Source organism: Amblyomma mixtum, chromosome 9 (assembly GCF_055824585.1).
Source record: "Amblyomma mixtum isolate Tamu chromosome 9, ASM5582458v1, whole genome shotgun sequence".
Lineage (NCBI taxonomy): Eukaryota > Metazoa > Arthropoda > Arachnida > Ixodida > Ixodidae > Amblyomma > Amblyomma mixtum.
The window spans coordinates 122,935,323-122,963,196 of NC_143020.1; the positions used below are offsets into that span (position 1 = coordinate 122,935,323).

At 47.5% G+C, this 27,874-nt stretch overlaps 1 protein-coding gene across 3 annotated transcripts; it reads right to left on the reverse strand.

The window, feature by feature from the left end:
• Positions 1–27,795, reverse strand: LOC149331056 (isobutyryl-CoA dehydrogenase, mitochondrial-like). Of its 3 annotated transcripts, none has more exons than XM_089561790.1 (11): positions 27,600–27,795; positions 16,960–17,060; positions 11,600–11,769; positions 9,401–9,510; positions 6,940–7,154; positions 5,369–5,504; positions 3,732–3,829; positions 3,482–3,634; positions 1,013–1,115; positions 845–939; positions 1–277 (listed from the first exon to the last, which is right to left on the reverse strand). In XM_089561790.1, the coding sequence occupies exons 1-10, from the start codon at positions 27,706–27,708 to the stop codon at positions 887–889; spliced, it is 1,248 nt and encodes a 415-aa protein (XP_089417916.1). In that variant the 5' UTR covers positions 27,709–27,795; the 3' UTR covers positions 1–277; positions 845–886. The 3 variants fall into 3 exon arrangements, with proteins under 3 accessions (XP_089417916.1, XP_089417918.1, XP_089417919.1); XM_089561792.1 differs by lacking the exon at positions 27,600–27,795 and adding an exon at positions 26,068–26,229; XM_089561793.1 differs by lacking the exon at positions 27,600–27,795 and adding an exon at positions 21,188–21,411.
• Positions 27,796–27,874: the final 79 nt, after the last annotated feature.

Below are 27,874 nucleotides of genomic sequence, written 5' to 3' on the forward strand. Positions count from 1 at the left end.
GAAACAGTTGGGGCGTTTTATTCTGTACAAACAACTATGATCATTCAGGTACAAGGCGGATGTGAATGTCAAAAGTCTCCAGGACGTTCGAGCGACGAACGAGGCAGCTGCGGTGCCTGCCGGGGCGCAGCGGCCTGCTACACCCATTGTCAGCAATCGCGGACGCCTTCGTGCGTCTTGGAGACCTTCGTCCCATGCAGCGTATGCTCCGTCCGAGCAATGCGACGGTGGCTGAAGATCCATACCGCAGCACTGTATGGCACGTCGTATGTTGGCACTGGGGGAAGAAGAAAAAAAAAATCAGATGATCGGTGCGATTCATGTGGCAGAGTATGCGTTAGCATTAATGTATTTCCTGGATGGGTTCAGACCGTGCGAGTAGGTGGCGGGGTCCAGTCGATATATCATCGTCTTACATGCCATACCTCCGCTCCACTTTCCCCACCTGTTGACTATGATTGGTGACTGCAGTGACCCTCTCTCTACCCGTCGCCTCTCACCCTTTATTCCCTCTCTCCCTCCTTCCTCTCCGCTTTGCCTCCGGTCAACTGAGGGTTCACACGCCAACGCCGGACACTTTATGTAATCATGGGCGTTCAGTGCTGACGCATTAAAGTGCTAACAGCCACAGCAAGACGCCATATGCACAGAAAAGGATGCTCGGTTCACCATCCTTTGCGTATTTTGAACGCTTTCTTAAAGGACCTGTACCACTCTATGGCGACGTTTGCATCCACCGCATGCTGTGTCCAGGTCACCCTGGCTAGTATGAAACATACTGGAGCTGCCAATACCAACAGAACCAAAATACAATAAAAAGCGTATGCCGAATGCCAAGACATACCAATAGGGGAACACCGGTTGTTTGGTGTGCTGAGCTCCGTCTTCACCCTCTGAGGATGTCCTTGGAAATCACCATCTGCATGACCTCGTTCGTTCCTGCATGAAAATTGCAAAGCGTTGGGTTTTAGCGAGCGTGAGTCGCTTCCTAATTAGCTTCTCTGGTGCGCACCTTCGATGATGAGGTGGGCGCGGAGGTCCCTCAGGTACTGCTGCACCGGGTACTCCTTGATGAAGCCGTATCCGCCCAGCATCTGCAGGGCCTGGTTGGTGATCTGCAGCGGCAATACACATACGGTAAGTTAGACGCGTGGAGGGCGGAGTTCTTTTGCTGAATGCAGAGCAAAGAAATTGGAGGGGACTCCTAAGCTCCGCCTTAAGGGGGGACATGGGTCTTTGAGCATTTTTTTTTATTTACAGACCAAATGCAATGGAACTGCACATACTTATTCATTTTTTTCTGATGATTTCAAATATGCCATTTGTTTACTTCTAGGCAAATTAGTTCTTGAGATATGAATATATATCCTTAAAAATGTCTGCTGAAACAATAGAAAAAAAATGGGCCACCAGAAATTTAATTTTAATACGTGGGTAGATACTACAATGTGTGAGGAATGCAACGCTGGAAGCGGTTTTCAGTTTTTTGTCCGTGTGGACAAATGGGCTTATAGTTAGTTTCATGTGTGTCATGTGTTTTCTGGCACTTTATGTCTGGTTAACTCACTTGAAAACTAACTATTAAGCCCATTTATCCACACGGACAAAAAACTGAAAACTGCTTCCAGCGTTGCATTCCTCACACATCGTAGTATCTACCCACGTATTAAAATTAAATTTCTGGAGGTCCATTTTTTTTCTATTGTTTCAGCAGACAATGGCATGATATAAATTAATATCTCAGGAACTAATTGGCCTAGAAGTAAACAAATTGCATATTTGAAATCATCAGAAAAAACTGAATAAGTCTGTGCAGTTTCATTGCATTTGGTCTGTGAATAAAAAAAAATGTTCTAAGACCCATGTCCCCCCTTAAGGGTATGACGCGATAGCGTAACGTGTTATGTACAGTGTGTGTCATGCTTTGATGGAACACGAGGAATGGTTAAACCGGCTCTTAACGGGGAGAAAAGCGAGTTTCACCATGAACTAGGAGCTTCAGGCTCCTTTCTCAAGCTCTACTCCTTTTTTTTTTCGTTTCACAGTGAAATCTGCCTTTCTCTACGTTAAGAGTGGCTTTAACCTCTTCCCGTGTACCTTCTAAGTAAAACATATACCGTATGTGCCTAGCGTAGGTAAGAGGATTAGACTATCCATGCCATATCAAGGGAGTAAGTAAAGGGTTATAAGATTACCTTATGGAATACAGGCACCTTTGTGGGGATAATTATCTGGTGCAGTTGTACACATCTTTTCGCGTACGCACATTCTTTACCAAACGTAATCAAGCAACGGTGCTTGTTCTTAGCCATGTACCCACTGCGGTGGCTCAGTGGCTAGGGCGCTCGGCTACTGAGCCGAAGTATCCGGGTTCGAACCTGCTCGCGGCGGTCACCTTTCCATGAAGGCGAAACGCACAAGGTGCCCGTGTGCCGTGCGATGTTAGTGTACATTAAAAATCTCCAGCTGGACAGAATTATTCCAGAGCCCTCTGCAACGACACCTCTTTCTCTTTCACTCCCACCTTCCTTCCCTCCCTTACATCGCGGTTGAGGTGTCCGCCCAGAAGTGAGGCACTTGCTGCCTCTTCAATTTACTGATAAGTAATCTTTTCTTAGCCATGTAGTGGAGCAGTTGTGGTAACCCTTCAGCTCTAAATCTTTCTAAAGTGAGGAGAACCCCTCTCCTCACTTTTCAAGACCTTGTAGTCTTTAGAGATGTCGTAAGGTATCTACTACACACCTGGGAAGCTAGCAGCGTTGCCTAGTTACTTTCGACAAAGACTGTACACCTGCAGGTTTATCGCTTTATTCACCGAGATGTGTCTCGCCAACCATCTTTACCTTAGTGGCATCCTTGACACCCAGCAGTTTAGTGTCAAGTGGGTGAAGAGATGCACTGCTGCCTGTGCCCAAGGACCTCGCTGTCGGTGGCGGACGCCCTATAGAGAGGCTGCACCTGTGTGCAACTTCGTTACTAGTGTTGGATACAGCCCAAGAGAGCGCAGCAGCAATTGCTCCTCACAGAAGGTCCCTCAAAACGATGGCATTGGCCTGACATCATGGGCAAGTTGCCTTCCACTTGTGATGCCATCCTGGCAGGTGAAGGCGGTCGACTGCTACGCCACAACAGTAAGTCAACACCATCGTTTGGAGGGACTCTCTTTGACGTACGAACATGGTTGGGGCACTGTGTGTTGGGGCACCGATGGAGGCCAAGCGGCGGAATTCGCGCCAAGCTGTCTGCCACTTTTGCTGCTGCATAATGCATCTGTTGCACGTACATGTGATTCAATGCACTACCCACTTGGCTGACGCGTGGTGCAGCTGCACGTTGCAGCCACCTTGATCATTCAGCCCCATTTGTTCTCTGCCCGCGTATGCTTCAGGAAGTGGACATGCATGCCGCTGAAGAAGTCCAACTCATTAAAAGAGGAGCTTGCCAGCATGAGACTCGAGGAAGAAGGGCGGCCAGGACTGACCTTGAAGCTCTCCTCCGTTCCGTGCAACTTGGCCATGCAGCACATGGTGACCTTCTCGGGTCTGTTCTCGTCGATGGCTTCCGCAGCATTCCGCACAATGAGGCGCGCTGCCTGGAGCTTTGTCGCCATCCTGGCCAGGCAGAACTGGTTGTGCTGCGCAGGGAAACACAAGGACGTTAGGAATGGGTTCATGTTGCTTGCGAGTACAAACTTGTTCAAACAAAATGGCATGCTGTGCTGAAGCTTTTACCTGGAAAGATGCCAGGGGCTTTCCGAACTGCTTCCGAACCTTCATGTGTTCTGTGACGATGTCGATGCTTGCAGCGGCAGCGCCCATGGAACAGGAGGCTGCGATGTGCAAAGAGGTTTCAATTGACCAGCCTGCTCAGTATTGTACGTGGGCACTAGGGTTTTATGGCGAGTTCATGTTCATGTTGGCTCATGTTTGAAGTTAACATGGCGCGAAAGGGACATGGACGAAAGGCACGAGCAAGACAAGACGAGCGCCTACTACCAACTGATTACTGATTAATTTTATTTTAACTTGGCACCATTATTTTATACATCATACACCACAGCAGTTGGTGTGTCATGTCTAGAGGCCAGATTTTTAGGCACTAAAAAGCGCGTTTTAGGCACCATAAATAGGCGGCTAAAATTCCATTTTAGGCACCTAACGGAGAAAAATAGGCACTATAAACTTTATCAGAAGTGCACACAGTTCCGAACTTCAGCGCGCAATATCTGCCGTAAAATAAAAGAAAAAACGCAGCAAGAATGAGTTGGAACCTTAAGCAAGGTGCGAACATTAGAAGCAGTTTTTTTTTAAGGCTGCCACGCAACTTTTCATACAATACATATGCTTCAGCAGAGCAAAAGGGACGGTTATCAACCCTTTAAAAACACTTTGGTGTACCTCGAAAGAAACAATTCGCTTGTTGTGCACAAAAGTAGAAACAATGAACACCTTAACAGGAGGCCATGTATATAGAATTTGATAGAAACGTTGTCAGTTCAAAGCATCTGACAAATGAGTTCAGTCTTCGCTCACACAGGAATTGAACTTATTTATTGCAGGCATACACGATGCTTCAACATTAATAAATATGTTGTCATTTGTGGTGCCATCTGGTCAAGTACCACTTTAACAGCCAAATTCATCAACAAGCTGCCACTATAAAATGGCAGAAAATAGGAAAAAGTTTGCTTCGATATTTTCGGCTGGCGTGGTTGGTATTGTGTACGCAGCCGACGTAGGTGCAGTGTTCACCACAGCCAACTGACGAGGTCATCTAATGTTGCCACGTGTGTGTTCTACTGAAAACCGAAATGGATTCGAAAGCAAACAGAATCTGAAAGCAAAACCACAGCGTATTTCAGGCCCCTTTTCTGTAAAATAGGGCATTTTTAGGCACTGACGTCGGAAATAGGCATTTATAGGCACTGACACCAAAATAGGCATTTATAGGCACTATAAAAAGAGTAATAAACATATTGTCAACACCTAATTCGTGCTCATATGTAAAAATGGTGCGTCTACGAAGCGCTGAAAAAAATAGGCATTTGCCTAAAATCCGGTCTCTAGTCATGTCAATGCGCATGCAAACACACCTACACGGACAAAAAAAACCGTGGGTACAAATATTGCATTCAAAACACCTCACATGGCCGGTATTGCATTCCTAACCTTAAGCTTAAAATAAATCATTTCGTAGTCGGCGCTCATCTCATCTTGCTCGTTCCTTCCGTCCGTGTCCCTTTCGGGCCACATTAACTACAAACATTATAAACTCTCCATCTTGGAGATAAGTTTGTCTCAGTGTCCCTTTCAATGGTACAGAGTGTGAAGGAGCAGGGCCTGAGAAGATGCTTAGTTTGTGGACGCACCTATGTTGATGCGGCCCCCATTGAGGCCCTCCATGGCGATGTGGAAGCCCTGGCCTTCTTCACCGAGGCGATGCGACACTGGCACCCGGCAGTCCTCGAAGATGACCATCCGTGTTGGCTGCGAGTTCCAGCCGAGCTGCCCGAGAAAGATGTGAAAAAAACTTAGAGGACACCTAGTCACCGTTGGCTGAGTGCCATAGAGTAAGAACCTCCTTGTGAGTGACACACATCACGCCATGGGTGACATCACACGCTTCAGCCAATTGGCGCACAACACACTATCACTACCTGGCGTAATCGCACCTATGTCATTGAGACGTCACTATGACGTGATGTCATACAATACCATTGTTTTCATTAATTACTTTGTTAATTACTTATGAATCATAACCATGACTACACTAATGGCACACCTGAAGTCATGACTGGTCACGGCTCGTGCACACATACACAGCTGCCACACACATCACGGCAGCCCCATATACCAAAGATCACCTATTAATTAATGATTCATAATTAGTCATGACTGTCATGAGACAAGTATCATGTCATGTGTGGTTCTATAACTTTAATGTAACCACAAATACCATGATGGCTACCACATACACAGCTATACATGCGTCCATAAATAACAAAATACTTCAATTACAAAAGAATATTGCATAACAAAAGACTTGGTACTTTGCTGGCTTGCTTGCTAAACAGCTACTCATGCTTACGCTGTTGACTCAGCTTGGGAGATAGCCAGTGAACGGAACGAACCGGAGGTAAAAGTGTCCGTGAATGGGGGCATTTTGCATCGCATGCCCAATGGAGCTGGAAGGTTCCTGCTCTTATACATCCTGCTTTGCAGCGCCCACAAAGAGGAAAAGATCTGCGTTGTGGTCAGCTTTGTTTATCGATGCAATGGCCGCTGGCACTTGGCTGGGCTGTTTGTTGGTAAGGTAAGGTGTAGTCATGTACCACCCTCACCTCCGCAAGACCCAAAAAAACCCAAACTGCGGAAAATTTTTTTCTGAATAATACGATTTGTACCCACATTTGAGCTTGAAAAATATTGCCCGTTTTTCATCCCCATCCCCCCAAATTCAGGAAAAAATAAAACCCGACAACAAAGGGCCCTATATATGGCTAAAGCGTGGTGGCGGTTGTGCTTGTCTTGTGCGGTGCCATCGTGGTACTGCAGAGAATGCTTGAAACTAAGGGGGATGCAGAGTTAACAACCCACAGCTCCAACAAGCATCCTAATCTCTTTCAAGAGAATGCTTTTTATCTCAAAGCACCCTGGCTGCAAAAATGTTGCGGGAATGTTGTATGTTATCTTGATTTTGATGGTAATAGCTACCCTCAATACTGGTCAGAATTACGTGATGTGAAAACAGTCTCGATGTTGACAGATTAGCATGCCGTATATTTGACCCCCGGAGTAACGGCTGTCTGTCAAGAGTAACGGCTGACTATCAAGAGGCGATACCAAAATGTGCGTCAGTTAGCAAAAACGTTCATATCAGAGTGCAGCTTCAGCTAACTCTGTCGGGTGAGCACAGATGGGGAAGGCGTGCGTGCGGTACCTTCTTCTCTTTCTTGCCGAAGCTGAGTCCCGGCGTACCCTTCTCGACGACAACCGCGGAGATGCCCTTGGGGCCCGGCCCCCCAGTCCGACACATCACCACGTACACCTCGCTGGCCCCGGAGCCGCTGATGAATGCCTTCGTACCGTTGAGGATGTAGTCGTCGCCATCCCGCTTGGCCGTCGTGCTGATCGAAGCAGCGTCACTGCCGCTTCCTGTGCCAATGCAAGCAAACTGCTCTGCAGCATCGCTTCGCACACACTGTACATGTCTTCAACGTGCTTGTGCACGTTGTTGGAAGAAAGTGGGAACATTCAAACCACGTGAAGAGATGGGAGTGCTCTGTTCCTGTGTTTGTTGTGGATATCCACAAAGTTACTCATTATTACCCGCAGGGAAGAGAGGAGCCATCTTCCAGGCGAGTTTCTCGAATGCTTCATTCACCATGGGAATGGCATGAATGGTGGATATCGTATTAGGCTCAGCCAGTGCTAGGTGGAAAAACGTGGATTCTGCTGCGGAATCATAGCTGCGCACCGATTGCCTGCACTGTCTGTGTGTTCAGTTCTTATAAGCCCCTAGCAGACTTCAGCGAACCACACTTGTCATAAGCTATGGTCGCTTTTGCCTCAAGACGAGTCCAGCTCATCATGCCGTTTATGACACTCAGTGCCCGGTTTAAGGCGAGTAGGACACGTCCAGCACAGTTTTTTAGTTTTGCCTGCCGAATAAAGATTGTTCTACTGAAAAAGAAATTGTGGCGTTTTTTTATGCTATTCATAAAGCATATTACCGTTTCCCATAATAAAAAAATTACCATTTCGTTACAGTTTAAAAAAAAAGGTCCTTTAGAGGATTAATATTACGTTTTTTTATCTTCAATAAATTTCATGCAAAGTGAATGTTTGGTATTAGGCCTGTGTTTTGAAGTTTCTGCCAAACATTAAAAACAGTTAACAACCGTCCGCTATTCCCAGCTTTCGTGCGCTTACCCACGATGCGACCACAGTGACTTTTTTTCCCCCTACCGGGTACTTTTGAGAAACTTTTGGGCGATCACCATAAATCTCGAGTTTCTATTCCGCTCGAAAGCATGTCACCACTCGAGACTGAAAAAAAAAAAAAAAAAAAAACGTCAAATGCGGGCGGTGGCTGCCGTTGTGGGTGGTTGTTGGGGCAACTCGGAGCTGCACGACAGAAAAGGAGGGACGGACCGGTGTGCGCACCCGCAATCTCGCAACCGAGACCCCTTTCTTTCATTCGTTCCGCGAGAATTTGTGAATGTCGCGCAAAACAGGGACGACAGCGGCGTTTGGTAGTTACTAGTCTGCAGTTGCGAGTCTGACGTACCTATTCTCCCAACTACTCCGATGCTCTGCAGTGAAGCCACCTTACCAGGGGGCATTTATGTTGTGTGGTGAAGTCCACTTTGCAGGCATGCCGTTCTCCTAAAGTCGTTTCTACAATGCGGCGAAGCTATCCTACCAGGAGGAACTTTCGCGTGGTCTCGAACCAAATGCATTGTCCTCGCTGCTATCTTCGGCACGAAACCAGGGAAGCCTTTCTAACATATACGACAAAAGAGCCTTTGTTTCTGCGGTAATTTGGCCATTTGCAAGCTGCTACGAGTCGGCACTTATTCACGACCGTAGGTGCAATTTAGGGTTTGGGGCAAAAGGGCCACTTGATTAATTATGACGATCATCGTCGTTTCTGCGGCCAAATCGCGGCCATCCCAGCTCAGCATGAACAGATTACGGTTTGTGTTGTTGTCGTTCCTGCCGTGGTTGGATCCGAAAATCAGTGAAGCGAGGCAGTTGGTTTACTGTGTTGATTTGCTTACTTCATTTCCTGAAGTAAATAGCGGCTTGCTGGTGACGCCAAAAGCTACAAGCGGGAAATCTGATGTAGCGAACCTGCAGCCGGGCACTAAAAAAAATCGCAATGACACTTAACTACATCACGTGTTGGCGCTTCGATAGCATTAAAAACTGTTGATGCCTTTACACCGAGTTGTGTGTCATTCTTTCATGGTTGTGAAAGGTGACCCCTGCACGCGCAATCCCTTTTACAGAAGGGAGTGAGCTGGATGCCAGAAGACAAACTTAGCAGGCGGCGGCAGAAAATTAGATGGACGGACGAGATAAGAAGTTGCGGGGGTAAGGTGGCCGCGGCTGGCACGGTGCAGGGTTAATATAAGAGATATGGGGGAAGCCCTTGTCCTGCAGTGGGCGATGTCAGGGTGATGATGATCACACCTCTATCTGCCCACAACCAGACATCTCTTCAGGTCATCTGGCTGGTGATTATATGTTCTTTCCGGTCTGGTGACGTCACTTCCGGTCCTGGGAATTTGTGATCGACGATGCATTTTTCCCTCGATGACTCTTCTAATGCTGTCGCATTGATAATGTCCGTACTGGGCCCATAGAGCGCGCCAGAGACTACAGAGACCACTCACCTGGCTCGGTCAAGCAGTAGGAAGCGCACTTTTCCATGGAGCACAGATCGGGAAGCCATCGCTGCTTCTGCTCGTGAGTCCCGTACTGGTCAATCATCCACAGCGCCATGCTGCAACGCCAAATGCGTTCGCATTAAACGTATGCTCTCGCGAAGAGAGAGCAAAATTTGGAGGCTTTCAGTTTGGACAAAGAGAAAGTAGTCGCATTAAGTTACGCACCGTTTACACATTTCGTATACAAAGCAGTAGGAACGCTTCTGTTTAGACACTGACGTACGTGAATAAGAAAGATGGCGGGAGCACTTTTTCGCCTAAATATATACTGCTATATGTTCAAAATACATTAATAATAATACAGCCAAACCTCTCTCTAAGGAAACAGTTTATAACGAAATAATGGATATAACAAAAGAATGGCTACCTCGGAAGCTCCCGTAGAAGTCCATGTATTTAATGTCTCGTTTTTACAATGGAACATGATGAGCCTCCAGTTAGAACGAATGCCAGATACAACGAACCCAAAAGCCGTTTCGCACAGAGTGTATCGAATCGTAATGGTGCGTATCGCAGAGCATTGGAGTTCCTTCTTTCCCCAACCTTTTCGCTGCATACGACCTGCTGCGAGTGCACTGTGCTTCAGTGTTTCCGCGTGCAATTTAGTTTTTGTTTTCGCTGCATGGACGGTAACTGCGTCTCGCTGGTTGCGCGTACAACGGTTTCCGTTGACGGAACGTGGCTTTAATTCGGTCCGGTGTATGCGTTCTCTACGAGGCATTCGTGTCGTGCGGTGAAGTATTGTGGCGCGGCTGCACGTGAGCTGTGCGACGGAGCCAACCAAAATGAGTGCTCACGAAGTAGAAGAAATTGCCGCCGCGCGCCCTCTTTTGCAGCGGCTCGCATCGGCTTCGGCACCTTGAAAAGCAGAGCTAAATATTTCCTGAAAATTCTGAATAAGTCTCTTCCTGTCACATTCCTGAGAGACCAGTCTTCCAGCCCTTGAAGCCCATGCGGACCGCTGTAGAAATGGGCGCTCGTTGGCAAATCAGCATATTCGGTTGGTGTACGTTTATTCGACCTCGTGGTGGGCGTTCTGTGCGCGTCCTGAAGGCTCCCCGCAACGCCTGCTGGCGGCACTCTAAACGTCAGCTGTGCAGCTATTGCGTACCGCTATAACGAAGCAACGGCCATAACGAAGAAATCGCAGAGCCCCTTCGACTACGTTATAACGAAGTTCAGCTGTAACAATAATAAACTTGACGGCCTGGGAATGCTTGTAGCGTAAGCGCGTGGGGAAGACATGCCTAATGAATTGCTTTACTCCTATATACTTGCTTTACTCCTCTTTGTGAGTCGAACTCGAGCAAGCAGGATCGGCTTGGCCGTGGTTGTGGCGAACTATTTCTGTCGCAAAGGACATAGTTCCCAGCCACACACAATCACACTTCGCGCAGTGTAGCAGGCGCTCTGTCAATTGTATCGAAGCCATAGTAGCGGGCACGGAAACAGCGGAGAGCCAGTCGGTGCCGAGAGAGGGAGAGATAGATAAATAACAAATGCAGTAAGAGTGCTTGCTCTGTGAAACACACCACATGCAACTTCGTGCGATGCAGCGCGTCAGCCGTTTACAAAGGGCTTTTGTCTTGCTGTGCCACCGGCAGGGCTTGGTATAGGCGTCTAAACGTTCCGACTTGGCTAGTGTAGGCACTCCCTTGGAAAAAAAAAAAACAGTTATTTACACGCGTCGCGTAACACGCTAAAGTCGGCGGAAGTTGTGGCCTACTCCTGTCTCTCGAATGCCTAAGGTGTGCAGTAAACGCTCAGCGCGAGAGGCTTTATGGTAGCTTGAGGTACCACACCGATCGCAACGAGCACACGGTCGCGCGCTATCAGGTGACCGTTAACCCGTCACGTAACCGGATGACCACTTTCTAAATCCTCTGGGGAAGGCTCCGTGCAACAGCTCCACCCCATCCTAATTTGATCGCACAAACGGTGTTGCGCAGTCGCCCGAAAATGTGGACACGAGAAATGACATTATAAAGCACACTAGAGTGTATTTTCTCTAGTTATGCCGTCCCCCTGCGCGCGCGGTTATAAGCAAAAAGAAAAACAAACCATGCGCTTTAAAATGCGCGTCCTAGCGCCTTTAAAAGTAGTTACAGCTATGGTCCGTGCTTGGAGCAGAAGGGGTGGACTCACTGGTGCACCGTGATGTAGGCGGTGGTGCTGACGCATCCCTTGGCGAGGGCCTCGAAGATGACCGAGGCATCGAGCCTGCTGAGGCCGGCCCCTCCGTACTCGTCGGATATGTACACGCCGCCGAAGCCCAGCTCGCCGGCCTTGCGCATCGCCTCCACGGGGAAGATCTCCTGCGACGCCAGCGAGCGTGTACCCATTGATCCCAACGCAGAAGCGCGCCTCGCACTCTGCACATCTCTGCGAGCAACTTGCTCGAAGCACGCGCCGAAGACTCCGGGAAATGAAGATCGCTTACGGGGAATGGAAAGGTGCAGTAACTGTCTCGGTTCCCGATGTCCAGAGTCGATCACACTTGTCTAGAGCGCTCGAGCGGTGTGCTGGGGAGCAGATGAAGTTAAGTCTTATCGCAGCTGCTTTTCATGGGGTAAGGCGCAGGTGCCTGTGTGGTACATGTTTATTAGGCTTCTCCCCAGCGCAAGTAGTATCAGTGAAAGTCAATGCCTTCTTTAGAATTTCGCATTATTTCCACCGGACGGCATCGCTCGAGCGCTCTAGACAGGTGTGATCGGCTCTGTACACCTCAACAACGCCGGCAGGGAATGGGTGAAAGAAGGACCGGTAACCAAGTAGTTTACTGCGTACGCGGTGTATTCGCTTCGTGGCGATCGGGGCGGAGAGGGTGAAGGGTAAACTTTATTTAATAATAGAAAAAAAGATGCCCAGGCTTAGCTTGGTTAAGCCAAGAATGCGTTGCATATTGCGCGGTCTTTTTGCGCGAGGTATTGCTTGGCGGCACTCGATTTTCTCAGCAGCTTTTCCTCCGTGACGTCACGCGCCGGCGCAGCGCCCCTAGCGGGAGGAGCGGGAGTCAAGTGGTGGCTGCGGCCGCGCGCGACCGCGCAAGTTGGGGCCCAGCTTTTCCTCCGTGACGTCACGCGCCGGCGCAGCGCCCCTAGCGGGAGGAGCGGGAGTCAGGTGATGGCTGCGGCCGCGCGCGACCGCGCGAGTTGGGGCCCAGCTTTTCCTCCGGCTGTCGTGACGTCACGTCACGTGGTTTGGTGGCTGCCCGGCCTAGCCCAAGGGCTAAACTGAGTGATTGCAATATGCAACGCACAAAAACCTTCATGGGAGAGCTCAGACCAAGAGTCCTCTGGCTTCCTCTCCAGCATAGCCCTTCACCAGCTCGTGTGGCCAGAAGGACCCTCTCCCGGGAGGTTGGAGTGGGTGTGTGATTGGACGGCACACAGATGGAATGCGGGCATGCCCAGCTGTAGTGATAGAGCGTGTGTGTGTGTGTGTGTGGGGGGGGGGGGGGGGGTACAGTGTATGAAGGGAAGTGGGTGGGATGGAAAAAAGTAAACGAACTGAGGGGATGGGAATCAGTTTGAAGTTGTCGCCAATGTATGCTCCGTAAGCATGGTCTAGTGTGAAGTGGGGAGGAGGGTATTCATGCGGCTTTCCCTTTAGCGCTGTATGACGGTGTGGTTGTCAGGAGGCTCGTTTTTGGGTGTGAGTGAATGTGGGTTAGTGAGGCCCGGCGCCCTGACGCTAAGTTCGTGGGCAAATGCATGAACGCGCTCATTTCCGGAGATGCCCTCTGCGCTAGACCCCATATAATTTACTGCATGTGGCAGCGAAGGAAAACGCGGGAAGCGTTCTTTCGGGTGGCAGCTAGGGTGTTGAACGGGATTTCTTTTGATGAAATGGGCGGTTCCGTTCCGGTTCGGGTTCACGTACACCATTCACGGTTGGTTTCAGACCTGAGTTTTTTAATCTATTCTTAATGTAACACAGTAATATAGCGCGGGAAGAACGCAGGACAAAGACTAGGGAGAGCGCTAACTTTCAACACAGCGGATTTATTGCAGACTTGGAGCATACATACACAACTGATACAGCCGATAGAAAGATGAAAAGACGTAACTAAATGCCACATTCCGTCATGCCATGAAATCGAGATTTTTCTTTGATAACACCACAGACGGCCTGCTGACGCATTGATCTCCTACTGCCCGTGCTATCTCACACGCTTCCTTTATTCTCTAGTCAAGTCGTTATGGTGCCGATACGATATGACGGTCTTATCGAACAGGAGCTGACAAGGTGGTGCTGCGTCACATTTTTTGCAATGGGCCTCCAGATGGTCGTCAGTGATGTTTCTAACTGTTTTAAGGCGGAAGCCTTTAATGGCTCATCGTTGTAAGCAGGAGTTGTCGACAAAAATGTCACGCTTTTCAATTGGTCGAAACGGTCATGACGTCACAGTGCGCGAATTTCAAACGGGGCCAATTGTACTTTGGCTAGTAACCATGCAACCAATTGAAGGGATCGTATAGTGATGCTGCAAGTAAGTGGGAATGAGTTTAGTTAATTGCGTAATTACCAAATTAGCCTAATTAACCCTTCTAGTCAGGCCAGATAAATAAATAAAACCGAGTAGGAAATTGGTCGAGTTAGGGAATCGAGCCCCGGTCTCCGGAGTGCGAGACGAGCATGCTAACCACTCCGCCATGCCAGCTCGATGGCTTGCAATGAACAAAGGCGCGCCTAGTGAATACGGTGTCTTCGTTCACTCCAATCTTCCTCCCTTCCCGTTAGGGCGAGGTTTAGGTGTCCACCCAGATATGCGAGAAAGATACATTTCCTTTCCTCAAAAACCAATTTACCGATAAGCAAGGCCTACAACCGAACCCGCCCACCCGCCGCGGTGGCTCAGTGGTAAGGTGCTCGTCTACCGAGCCGGAGTACCCGGGTTCGAACCCGACCGCGGCGGCCGCGTTTCGATGGAAGCGAAACGCAAGAGGCGCCCGTGTGCTGTGCGATGTCAGTGCACGATAAAGATCCCCAGGTGGTCGAAATTATTCCGGTGACCTCCACTACGGCACCTCTTTCTCTCTCCCATTTTACACTCCCACCTTGCTCCCTTCCCTTACGGCGCGGTTCAGGTGTCCGCCGAGATATATGTGAGAGATACTGCGCCATTTCCTTTCCTCAAAAACCAATTTCAATTTCAACGGGCGATGGCGTTCTATGGACTCCCTGGCAGCGTTGCGAGACGCTGTCGCGTTTGACTCCTAGAGGCGAAGCCTAACACCTTAAGTGACAAGCAGGAACACCGCGCTTAAGGCTTTCACCTCACCGCATTTTAGGTCAACAAAGTGCCCCCCCTGAATTTTTGTTGTGATCTAGGAGGCGCACATTCAAACACCTACTACCCGTTTGCCCTACAGACAGTGCCTACCACGTGAAAGTGGAATTTCGTATACGACTGTACCAATTTTGTATAGCGCTGTCCCGTCTCGTCTTTGTCCTGTGTTCTGCCCGTGCTATTACTGTGTTACAATAATTACCAACCTGCCCAAGCCTATTCCGGTCTGAACATTTTTAATGCCTTGTTCTCTTTTCATTGTGACGTCCGTATGCAAGAACATTTATTTTATGCGAGATGTTTTAAATTGGTCTGTTTGATTTTATTGTTCACGGGAAAAAAGTTTAGCACAAGTCACGGACGATGAGGGGCCTAAAAAGACGAAAAATTACTGTTGAGCAAAGCCGAAAGTTGGGCAAGTTGGATAACGCTCATGATGTAAAAATAGCGCACAAGGAACACGAGGGACGGAAAGGGAACGACGCAGACACGACGCTTGTCTGGGTCGTTCCCTTTCCGTCCCTCGTGTTCCTTGTGCGCTACTGTTACACCATGAAATTACTGTTAGACGGCTAATCTTTTCGAGTACTTTAAAAGTTCGGCAACTCTTTTTGTTTAGTTACCTTCTACGGCGTTGCGTACCTCATGGAAAAGCGGCATAGAAAACACCTCGCTTCAGAGAAAATTTGTATCAGCCAATTAAAACTGTAGTACGGTATTTCAGGCACGTATCCAGAAATTTTTTTCGGGAGGGGCCAAAGGGAATTTATGGTATCCCTGGACTGGTGGGGGGAGGCGTTGAGCTCGATTTAAGAGGGCGGGGCAGGGCTATGAACTGGGCTACCCAATTGGATTCATGAGTCCGATTGGCTTATATAATGAATCCATTTCATCCCATTGGACCTGATTGGAGTGCCCATTTGGGCCCAATGGTGTTTGTTTTTTTGTCTGGGACGTGAGAGCAACGAAATATATTTTTTTTTTCGCTTAGCCACACGCCGTATAATTATAAGCTTGCTTCCAGTCGTACAGACTAATTCATAATATTTGGAGGAACCGCCGTTCGAGCGTTAGGTGTCGATTTGAGTCACGTTTTTATTACCGTTGTTTATACTTTTTCTGAGGATTCTTTATTAACCTTATTTATACAAAATTTTCTGAAAATGCATACATTGCGCTGTGAGGTGCAAAAGCTTAAAATGAAACAAGAAATTGGAGAGTTTCTGAAGGGCCCAAAATTTTTCTTCGTGCCCGACTATAAATCTGCAAGGACGCCAGAGATAATGGAAATTCGTATGAAGATAAGGGGAGAGGGAAGAAGGAGACTTTGTGCTAGAAAAACTTGTAATATTCTGTACTGTGTGCTCATGTCCTCAGCTTATCGGAGAAGGAAAAAATGTGCATCTTATTAATCCATAATAAAGGCAACGTTAGACTTTAAAATTTCAGAGCGATTAACTTACTGCCGATTCCTTGGTAGGTAGTTACTCAGGTATTCACTAGCAAAACCAGAATACCTTAGACTTGTATCAAGGGAACGGGCTGGTTTTCGGACAGGTTACTCGACGACAGACAAACACCATATTCCATGAGGGTAGTTGAAAGCACCAAAGAATACCCCGAAGAATATCGATGAAAAGTTTGAGCGTTAAATATTGAGCGTCAATATTTTATTTTGTTCTGCATGGATCCAAACTTTGAATACTTCGGCTGTGTTTCAGTGGCTGGACCGTTCGGCTCCTGAGCGCGAGGACGTGGGATCGAATCCCTGCTGCAACGTCCGCGTTTTGATGTCAGCACGCGTTAAAGATCCCCAGGCGGTCGAAGCCCTCCACTACGGCGACGCTTTCTCTATTCCTTCTTTCACTCCGTACTTCATTCCTTCCAAGCCTAGCGAGATGTGAGACAGTTTCTGCGCCTTTCCTTTCCTCTCATCCCATTTCTTGCTTCCCAATTCGCGATATTCGACGGCTCCCAAAGAAGTGGATGCAAGGCTGGTGGAGCCGCCACCTCAGTGGAAATCCATGACTGAATGTCGCGTTTACAGAGTGTCTCAGTAAAAAGTAAGATAGGTTTTTAGAGGGAAAAAATGTTGCAGGTTCCACAAGTGGAGACAAAACCACATTGTTCGTGGTCACTATAACTAAAGAAAGACGGAAGAGCGCATACAAGTTAAATAAGTTCAAATTAGTGAGCGAACTTTCGGACAAACCTTTTCGTCCCATTCCTGCATATATGGAAGAAACTCTTTTTCGGCGAAGTCGGAGGCGGTTTTCTGCATCTGGATCTGCTCTTCGCTGAGTCCTATGGTGGCTGTAGGCGTAAAAAGAAAGAGGGGAAAGTAATTAAACTCATTCGTGAACTAGGAGCTACTTTCGAGTTTTTGCTCCGCAGAGAGAACCAAGCATAACTAAGTTGGATGTCCTGCGACTGTGCCATGGAGCTGCGGCATTGTTGCTCAAGAACCGGAACACGAGCTCACCGCTGTGACAATCAAAGGCCGCTTGACGGCGTTAAAGAGTCGATGAGGGACAAGAACACTTAGATGAGGGCGACTACGACCAATTTTCGACCTCAATAAGATTCGACCATTTGGATTTTGTGGCTGTGCTGGCGTTTATTTGACACCAAAACACGCATTTGTTAGTGAGAAATTTGAAGCCGGAAATGGAGTTTATTTTCCCGGCACTCAGTTCAAACTCGTGACGTTGAAATGGCGTCGAATCGATTAGGGATTCCGTGACTGTCCGATGGAAGTCACTGGCATTGCGAAGTCTCAGCAGAGTGTCGAAACGGGTGTGAGACAATACCTGTTGTTTATAATAAGGGAGTAATTACTCATTGATATCCACCCAAGTGCAGCCATACGGCTGCAAAGAAAAGCTGTACAGCTTTCCTTTGTAGCCGTATGGCTGCACTTGGGTGGATGGCAATGAGTAATTACTCCCTTATTACAAATCTACTCCACCTTGGGGGTTTCCCCTAAACATTTGACCAATACCCGTTGTTTGTATGCAGTAAAAACTATAATCGCCAGTTTGTGTGTTGTATGATGAAAGTGTACCGTTTAATGTAACAAACTTTTGTTTGTTTATGTCATTGAGGTAGTTTTTGTTTGTTTTAATTCTCGGTCTGTATGTACATGCATACGTAAACTCATGCTCTGCTACATCTCCCAGTTTTGGCGTTAGCACTGTACAAAGGATAAATAAAAGCTGCGTTTTTAGTGGACCAGCCACTTTTTCACTAGAGCTCTGTAACTGGTATAAGCGAACTTTAATTAGCTTTCAGTGGCTCTTCAAAGCATGCGACGTTGTTCATACATATTCAGCTGAAGACCTTCTCAAGGAATTTTTCACAACACACTTTTCCAACTCCTCTTCAGTACCAGCTGCCGTTGCATCTCATGTCTTTACCACAAGCCAAGATATCTAAGAACTCTAAAAAAGCGGCTTGCTGCTTTCGAATGTGACAGCGTTCTCATTGTCATCAGACCATGACACCACAGTTCAACCGGCGCGCTGAAACAAATGCGCCAACCTAAGCCGAGGCTTGCCTCCAGCAGTGACGTATACGAACGCGACCTTGGAAATGGCGGCCGCTTCCGCCTCTCGGTATCAAGCCGGCGCTGAGTCTTGTCGGTCTTCCAAGTGCTTGGAAGTTGTATCTATCGCCCTGTTTATCTTTATTACCCTTACTTAGTCAATATACTTCCGCCCAGGCGGCACGCGCACGACTGCAGGTGCATGATTCAAAACTAAATTGGTTGAACGGCAGAAAAAGGCAAATACCAGAAGTGAATTATATATTAAAAAAAAAAAATTAAGGGACAATAAGACATCTGACGCGACCACTCGGCGAAAGCAGATGCGGTGGCTCAGTGGTTGTGGCGCTTGGCTGCTGACCCAGAAGACGCGGGTTCGATGCCGGCCGCGGGGGTCGCATTTCGATGGAGGCGAAATTCTAGAGGCCCGTGTACTGTGCGATGTCAGTGCACGTTAAAGAACCCCAGGTGGTCGAAATTTCCGGAGCCCTTCACTACGGCGTCCCTCATAGACTGAGTCGCTTTGGGACGCTAAACCCCACCAAAACCATAAACGCAGATTAATTTACCCCTGATGATTACTTTGATGCTTTTACTCTAAGCTGAAACTGCGTCTGAGTTCGATTTCGCCGTCGCTTGTTCGTTGCGATGCTGCGTGGGCTTTTAGTGAGTGGAGGCCTTGTGTAGGGTGGTGGGTGGCGCCTCTGGTGGCTAGAGTTGGGTAGTTGGGTAAATGGGTGGTGGTGGCTCTTCTGGAGGGGGACGGTGGGCGGATGGGCAGCCCCCTACCAAGGGGGATGCGTGGGGGGGTTGACGCTTCTGGAGAGTGGAGGCTTCACTTCAGCAATCATCAGATTCACGGAAAAGGGGGGGGGGGGGGGGGGGCGGGGAAACTAGCACTGCTTTCGCAGTAAAGGTATGCGCGACACGTAGCTGTGAATGAACAGGCTCAAGTTCAACATCTTGCAGCTGTAAGAGCAACAACAACAAAAAAAAACAACCTCCATAATGAAATCGGTGACATATGACAAGGAACGAGCATTTGGCAAACGTGACGATACTGAAAAGAATTGCACGTGCGTAATGCGCGGTGGGTGACATCCGGACAGTAAAGTGCTCATTTAAATAATTGGTTTGGTTTGGATTATTAAGGTTTGACGTCCCAAAGCGAATCAGGCTATGAGAGACGCCGTAGTGAAGGGCTCCGGAAATTTCGACCACCTGGGGCTCTTTAACATGCGCTGACACGGCACAGTACACGGGCTTCTAGAATTTCGCGTTCATCGATATTCTACCGCACCGGCCGGCACCGAACCCGCGTCTTTCGGGTCAGCATCCTAGCGCCACAACCCCTGAGTCACCGCGGCGACATTTCAACAGACAGATAGAACGAAAAGAGTAAAATGAGGAAAATAACGCTCTTTGTAAAAATAATCTTACACGGCGGATAAGAAAGTTCAACCTGGGACGTACTGCCGATCTCTTTCGGAAGGGCATTGCTCTTTAGCAATTGTTTTAGAGAAAACTGAAAAACGGCAGGCATTCAGGAGTGTTTATCTGTGCCATCACAGCTGTTTTCACGAGCTTACTGATTTTTTCTCTTGACCTGCTAGACTACATGCAACTGCCGAATAAAATTTTTGTTTGAACTCGTGATGTTGAACATCATTTGAAGGCGATAACGATCTGATAAACTGCATGTTGTTGTCTGATAACATTTTTTTTACATAACGATGTTAACATAATTTGAAGGTGATGTAATTCCCGATTAACTTCTATAGTTGGGACGCTAAATCAGTTTTCGGGGTCAGTGACAGAGGTCGTTGTTACAGGCACTATAGATACGCCTTAGGGCTTTCTTCTGCAGATCTTCGGTGTGGTGTGCCAAATGTGCGACAGACCTGCAGCGACGTGTAGGCTGCAAGCCTAGTTGCAGTGGTGCAACGTTGAAGCTGTTGTTTACGTATAGTATGTGAGCATTCCGCTTAACTTTAGAACAAATAATTATTCCAAGATATTTCAGTTTTGTATCCACACAAGCACAAGCATACGGCCATGTACTGGGATGGCCAGGATTAATTTTTCTGTTACGAAGCCTTCACATGAACTATGAATTTTCTGTGCTGTAATGCTTTCCGTCGTTGCCGTATGACTGCGTTTGTATGGATGGTAATAATCACTTCTTTGCTACAATTCTACTTCACTATGGGGACATTGGACGAATATTTTAAACTTTAAACATGCCCAACTTCTGTAGCATGTATCGCTTGCTTGTGAGTTGGAGCTCTACAGCACGTCAGCGACACCTGAGATTCATTCTGATTTGGCTCGATGCATTTACCATTTGTGCGTTTACACGTCTGTGAATAGATGTGGCGCGTTGATGCTTCACATACACACAAACCGCTCAAGGAAACGTACGAGACTGTAATGACCTTCCATGTGAAGTGATCGTCATCACACCACCTGGGTATGATTGGGCAAATACAAACAGCCCACGTCCGGCCTTTGCAGGAAACCCTTGATTGATCTACTAATCGGTCCCATTTGGAGCCTACAGTTTCCTACATACGGCGTCGGGCCGGAGTAGGCAGCCTACATGGGTCCACTGGTCGGTCCCATGTCTAACCTAGTGTGGCCGCCCCACACGGTATGCCTAATCCATCCCAAACAGTGCTGAAGTGAGCAATAGTGGGTGTTTTTGTGCATTTGCAACATGAAATACGCACAAAAGGCGTGGGTGCAGTAAAAGAAGGCACACAGACACAGCCTCCTTGTTGGGTGCTCTAGTCATTTCCTGCCTGAACTGCGTTTTTTGCGCTTGGTTCACGTGACAGCGGGCACCAAAGCATGTTTTTGTGGTGCATTAAATAAGTTATTACAAACGTGCACTTACAGTAGAGGGGCTGTCCACGTCGGACTTGCAGGGGTTCCAAATCTTGTCTTTATACTAGTGTAATTTGCTTTCTTCTTGTAGCTTTTTTGTGGTGCAATGTTTTCACATATGTAAACAGTAATATTCAATAAAACTTTCAGTTCGGTGTCAACGGACGCCCAGTCTGCGTTAATTCTCCTTCACGTCTTGCCTCGATGCAGGCGACGCGTGCATCCGGGCCCGTGCATGCAGGACTGCGCTTGTTTTTCCTGGGTGTCACGTGCAATTCACGTGCAAAAAACAGCTGGTCGTAGACATGATAACAATTCTGCCACGCTTCATGTCAGCGGCTGTGATAACAAAACGTTTATGCATGCAAGTCTCCGTGTTGGAGAGTCTTATCTGGTGCTAAGACTTATCTATAGGGCTTTTGAAAAGAGAAGAAGTAATTCAGGAAGTTTTCGCTCTTTTTTGAAGTCGCTGCTCTTTTCTGAAAAGGTTGTAACTAAAATGTTTCTGCTGGGCGACATCGTGCAAAAACATCCGGCGCTGCGATGTTTGTCGACGGGAGCACGCGCTCTGTAATCGTTTAATTTAATACTCGAGACTTAGCATAGCGCATACCGCTAGCTACCACCTACCGCGTAGCGCGCGCCGTCAGTGTTCATGCGCAGATCGCCTTGAGGGCGCCAGGTGGGGCCAGGTGTGCCAGCTACGCTAACTCCTGACGTGTCGGAGTCAATCAGCGCATGCGTACTGGCAGCAAGCGGCACGTGCTATGCTAAATGTCTCTATCATTACCTTTGAGACACGCTGAGGTGTATTACTTAAAGGGTGGGTACGAATGTTACGATGCTCAAATGTTGCACCCAGGAGGGGGAAGGGGGAGGGGGGTGTTTGAACACTTGAGCACCATAACGTTCGTATCCACCCTTCGTGGCATCCGATCCCACTTGGATGGATCGTGGCGCGACAGCCCGCGAACTCTGTTGTTCAGTCCAGCCTTTGGCGTGAAGTCCCCAGACTGACAGCTATGTGGGAATTTTAGTATGGGCTAGTGCTAGCGTTCATATGATACTGTTAGTAGATTAACACAGTTGATTTCTGGGCCATTTGGTGATCCGTACGAACTAGAAAACACATGAGCGCGTGGAACGAGGGCATGTCCTTGTCTTCTCCCATGTCCCCGTTCCCTCCGAGCATGTGCTTTCTCTTTCGTACATGACACGCACGTTCCGGCACAAACCATGGACTGCGGCAGCCCTCGAGGGACGCAACGGAAACTAACAATTACAGTGTACGTGAAACCGAACAAGCGCAGTTAAAAAAACATCTTCCCAGATTAGCTCGCGACCGCGCACCGTGTGCGCAGGTGAAGGCATGCACATTCCCCGGATCATAATCACAGGCCATGCGTAGCAAGGTGACGCAAGTCAGAAAGGGACTAACTTAAATGCCTACTAGGCTATTTAAACGGATACAAGGACATTTTATAGCTTGTATAGAGAACATTTCCGCAGGTCATGCTTCAGCATGTATCTGTACATTTACACGAGAGGACTGAATATGTGAGCCAGCGTTCTTAGTATGGTGTCCTTGAAGTTGCCGAGGAAAATAGCCAACCGAGGCCACTCAAGCCACACTGATATCAACTGCTTTAACCTTTTCCGTTGCTTGAAATCCGCAACTTTAGAAGCACACACAGAAAAATTAAAAACCAGTTGTGCGCTTGGACTTAAATGAACGTGTGCTGTTATGCCACTTTCCTATAGGAGCGGACGCTAGGACTGCATCTTATGACAACGAAGTAGCAAATGATAATAGCTACATAAAAATTTCATTGAAGGTACAACTGTTCTTTTGCACCTTGTTGCCTGCATTGAGATAACATTTTTTCGCGTATCGAAATACACGCAGCGAAATTGCACGACCAAAGTTTCTGTATACCAGCTTTCTGGCAATAAACTCGACTTGCTAGCACAGTCCTGTAGGTACAGATTTCTGGCAAAAGTGCTCAAGTTTACTCGTCCTGAAAGCGCTTCGCCCCATGCTAATCACTCTTTTGTTTTATAGCCGCTTACATTTACGGGGTTGGTGCTTTGAAGTATTTTTATGGCCGGAAAAACGGAAGCATGGAGTAATCTGATAACAAGGATCTTTCTCATTAAAAATGCTGTGAAGGCATTTGTTAAGGTGAAGGAAATGCATACTTTTCCTCATGTCTGCTCACTGATGAGTGTACGATGCATGAATTAATTTTCTACCCTGCACCTTCTCAATAATTACGAACGTGTTTACAAGATATGTTTATGTGCTAATAATGTGTTGTGTTCTTAAGCTAAGTACATGCCAAAATTTCTCCCCTAGACACAGCCCAACAGAGGGAACAGCACTGGAAATCAAATTAAAATGAACACTTTCAGTGACGTGCGCAGAATGCATTGTCGACATGATTAAAATATCCGTAATTACACTGGTAGCACCGATCATTGGGCTAATGCTATAAATATGTTTGAAAAGTTAACAAGAAAAGTTAACAAAAAATAACAAGTAGAGTTATATGTTATATCTGAAACAGTAGATTGAAATTCGAAGTAAATATAGTTCTGTCGTCTTTTTAATGTTATTATAATGTTAAACAGTAAGAAAATGTTTTATGTCGTATAATAAGGGTTAATTTAACTTTGCAAATAAACATTGTTTCAGTATAGTCTTCTAAGCATTATTATAATATCTGAATTATTACTAATATATTTCAACCGCCCCTGTATGCTGCACACGTCCAGTGAGTGTTTGGTAGCAGATGAAGCTAGGGCAGAGACCTCAAATGACTTTTTTCATTTTGTTTCTCCAAGAGCGTCTGCGGCATCGTTACAAGTGCGATCCTATGCAATGCGAAGCTTGTAGTAGCAAAAATAAAATTGGATAGATAACCCGGGTACAGCTGCCGGAAGGCGCTGAAACTTGGGCGCACGGCCAAACAGCCCACCAGTTCAGGCACAGAGCCAAACGATGCTAGCACCGAGGCGAGACGCGCGCTTCGGAGTGCATTATCGGCGATGGTTGCAAAACCGGGATTCAGAAATCTCGTCACTTATCGTTTGAGCTTTCTGGCGACAGCGAGAATGCGCGCAGTTGCGCGAACATTTAACCATAGTCCTCCACTATGATTTAACGAAACATGAGCAGTTAAGTAGCGGCAAATATTGTTCATATACACACGCAGAACCGCGGCACATGTGTAGTCAACCTACCAACTACTGCTAACGATGGGGAGCGGCGGGCGCGTTGCCAGACTGCTGCGCGCGCTCGCACCGGCAGAGCGGTCAAACAGGCTGGCGGTCAGCGGGAGAGGGGAACGCACGCATCGAAAAATAAAAAAAATCAAAAGCGCGCGCGCACCGCTACGCGAGCGACCGCACCTCGGGCGCTCCCTTCGTGTTATCACAGAACCCTGCGCGAGCGCCCTGAGCGGCAGATAAGCAAATCGAGCAGAAGGCGGAAGCTTTCTCCCGTCAGGGTCGCGAATTCGCGACATATCGTTCGCACCCCGAGTACGCTTTCCAGTAAAATGTTTGGCGTCACTGTGAGCACGGTGTGTGAAGAAAAAGGTGGCGCGAATGTTCGACTACCAGCCAGCGACCAACAATTCCTCGTGTTTAATTTTCTGACATCTGTTGAAGGAAAAATATAGGAAGAAGATTTTAGATAAAATTTATTTACTGTCTCTGGACCGTCGAGTTGGCTCGAGGTCTTCGATTTGGACTTCCACGGCACTCGGGCTAGCTGCAGAAAGTGGGCCAAGTGCTGATGGTTGCTAATTGGCGACCTGCCGATTTCTCAGATTTCAGCGGCGCTAACAAAATTTTCATAATGGCTTTTGAATCCATACCCTGGTGAAAATCCTGGCCAGTCCACCTGGTTTATGTAATTCCCAGTTTATTCCTACTGGGAACCAATTTCCGTACCAGATGGAACCAACTGGGAATTGTTCCATAAACCAGGTGGACCACTTGGCGATTTTCACCAGGCTGGGTACGTGAGCAAGCGTATGTAGATGCAATGATTTCTTTCTTTGATTCCTTCATAATGAGAGGCCGCCGAGGTGACTCAGTGGTTATGGTGCTCGGCTGCTGACCCGAAAGACGCGGGTTCGATCCCGGCTGCGGCGGTCGCATTTCGATAGAGGTAAAATGCTAGAGGCCCGTGTACTGTGCGATGTCAGTGCACGTTAAAGAACCCTAGGTGGTCCAAATTTCCGGAGCCCTTCACTACGGCGTCCCTCATAGCCCGAGTCCCTTTGGGACGTTAAACTCCATAAACCAAACCAAACCAAACCTTGCTGGCCCTCTGCCTGCGAAAATCGGCCACAGAGAAAGAAGATAACGTACAGGCCGGGCCCCGGACAGGAAATTCACCGAAGGAAAACGATGAATTTGCTCCTGATAGATCAGTTGTACAGCCCTGAATACGAATAGTAGTATACAATAAGAAAGACTAGATATTCTCGGAAACAAGTCGGTTGTGCCTGTTTGTATACGATGTTATTACTAAATATCCTGAGGGGAAAAAAAAAACTGCAAGTGGGCCACAACGCTTGTAGAGTTCAACGTCAGACTTTCCAGGTTACGATATGCACGCGTTTTAATCGCTATTTAGGTTCGTTCAGTAAGGCGAGGCTGCGACAGCTTGTTCTTCAGAATAAAACACGTACGATCTTCCGATATTCGTCCAGACATTATTGACCTTTATAAAAGGAAACTAGCCGTGCCCCTGGCTAAATCTGCAGCCACAGATTATGGAGAGATTTAGCATAGCGTTACCTTGTACCGCGACCACCAGCCGCCAGTAGCGCATGCGCAGTAGGCCTGCCCCGAGGGCCCAGGAGCGGGCGCACTGACCTTGCAAGCGTCGTTGGCGTCTCCCGGTAGCGGTACTGGGCTATTCGGTAGCGGTACTGGGCTCTGCTATTCTTTTAATCTTACATCACAGCTCTCTAAATATGCACAGAAACTTTGATCACGAATATACATTCCGAATCCCTGACGAGCAGCCCTAGTCGACACCGGAAGCGATTTCGACAGGAGCAGGCAGAAATGACCGAGTCTGCGCCAGCAAAGGTTGTGTATCTATTTGGACATGCGCCAAAGACCAGCGTAGTGATATCATTATATATACTCTCTGGTTTTCGCTATATAGCTTTGTGTTAAAAAGAGTCGGTAACGGAAAAAAACCGCATCTGCGCTCTTTTTATGGTGAGAGGCCTTTTGTGAGCGGTTCAGTGGACGAAGTACGTCAGCGGGGTGCTACTCTCGCAATATGACGGCCATTCCTAAGGAATGGTTTCATGCAGATACGATAGGGCATGCAGTGTAAGAATTAAGAAGTTAGTACACTACTTTCCTTTGCTGTGCGCTAAATGACCCCGAAATGAGAGCTCTCGAAAAATAAAGGTACGTTGGTTCATCGCAGATATTTTTCATCGGCGCGTCTTACGTTATTGATGTTTGCTAGCTTTTATATTATATTCATGGTCGATAACTCATTTGGTTCTCTCGCTTGTGGAGTGCACTACTTGTCGCGGGTAATTCAACAAAGCCTTGTGTACACTAATCCCGAGAACCGAGCTCACAGGCTGCATATTAAGTGAATTTTTAGTTTAGGCCAGAATTCAACGTTGCGCCATAAATTACGCGTGGGGCTTTATCACACGTTTTCTATCTTGCAGGCCCTCAAAAATACTCACTATCACCCCCCCCCCCCCTCAATTTTTTTTTGGGGTATTGACAGTTAGGGATTTAGGAGTGAATTTCAGAACGATTTTCCACTGTGGCGTTTCAATCGCACCTATTGTTTTATTGCGAGTGCTTCAACTTGTTAAGGCTCCTTTCACTGATAACGAAAGAATAATCGACAGAGGCCCAACGGAAATAAATGAATGAAAAAGAAGTAAATAAAAGCTAAAAAATGAGAAAGAGTGAGCCAGTGAATAGAGAATGGAGCACTAACGAAGATAACAAATCACCCGACGACACACAAGGCGCACTCTTCACATGATCGTGCTCGTGTGATGTAAGTGGAAGTTTACTGCTGGCCTATCACGCATATCTTGCTGTCCCCGACAATGCGTGCATTATTTCACTCCTCCGATTTTGCTTCATTTGGAGTGAAAGATATTATGGTTATACACATTTAAAGTTGAAAAAAAAAAAATTGGCACCGTATTAGTTTTTTTTTAAACAACTAGTGCAGTGCCAGCAAGGATCGCCTCATTATTATTATCATTATTTTTTCTTTTACACCTAGTACTGTAGTATTGTATGTCACAGCGAAAACGTGGAAGCAATTGTGCCCACTCATAAGCATGTCATGAGGAGAAGCACGCGAAAAAAGCGAAGACATGTGACACAGGTCGGCAACATTTTGTACGTACCGTCCAGGGCAGTTGACGCTTTGCGGGTAGCGCATTTATGCAATGCAAATTGTGCCCGAAGCAAGGTGGAAAACTGGCGACTCCGAAGTGCTTTGCTAAGAAGTCCCATGTTTAGATATCCTTGGGCGAGCTCTGTGGACCGATGTTATAGTGCAGAGTCACGATGGTTTAGTTCGCGATTTTCGAGTAGAGCCGCTCGAAGAGCGCACCCGATTTTTATACGAACATGGGGCGATGCTGCCGCCATCCATTGGGCAACGTAAGAAACTATCGCT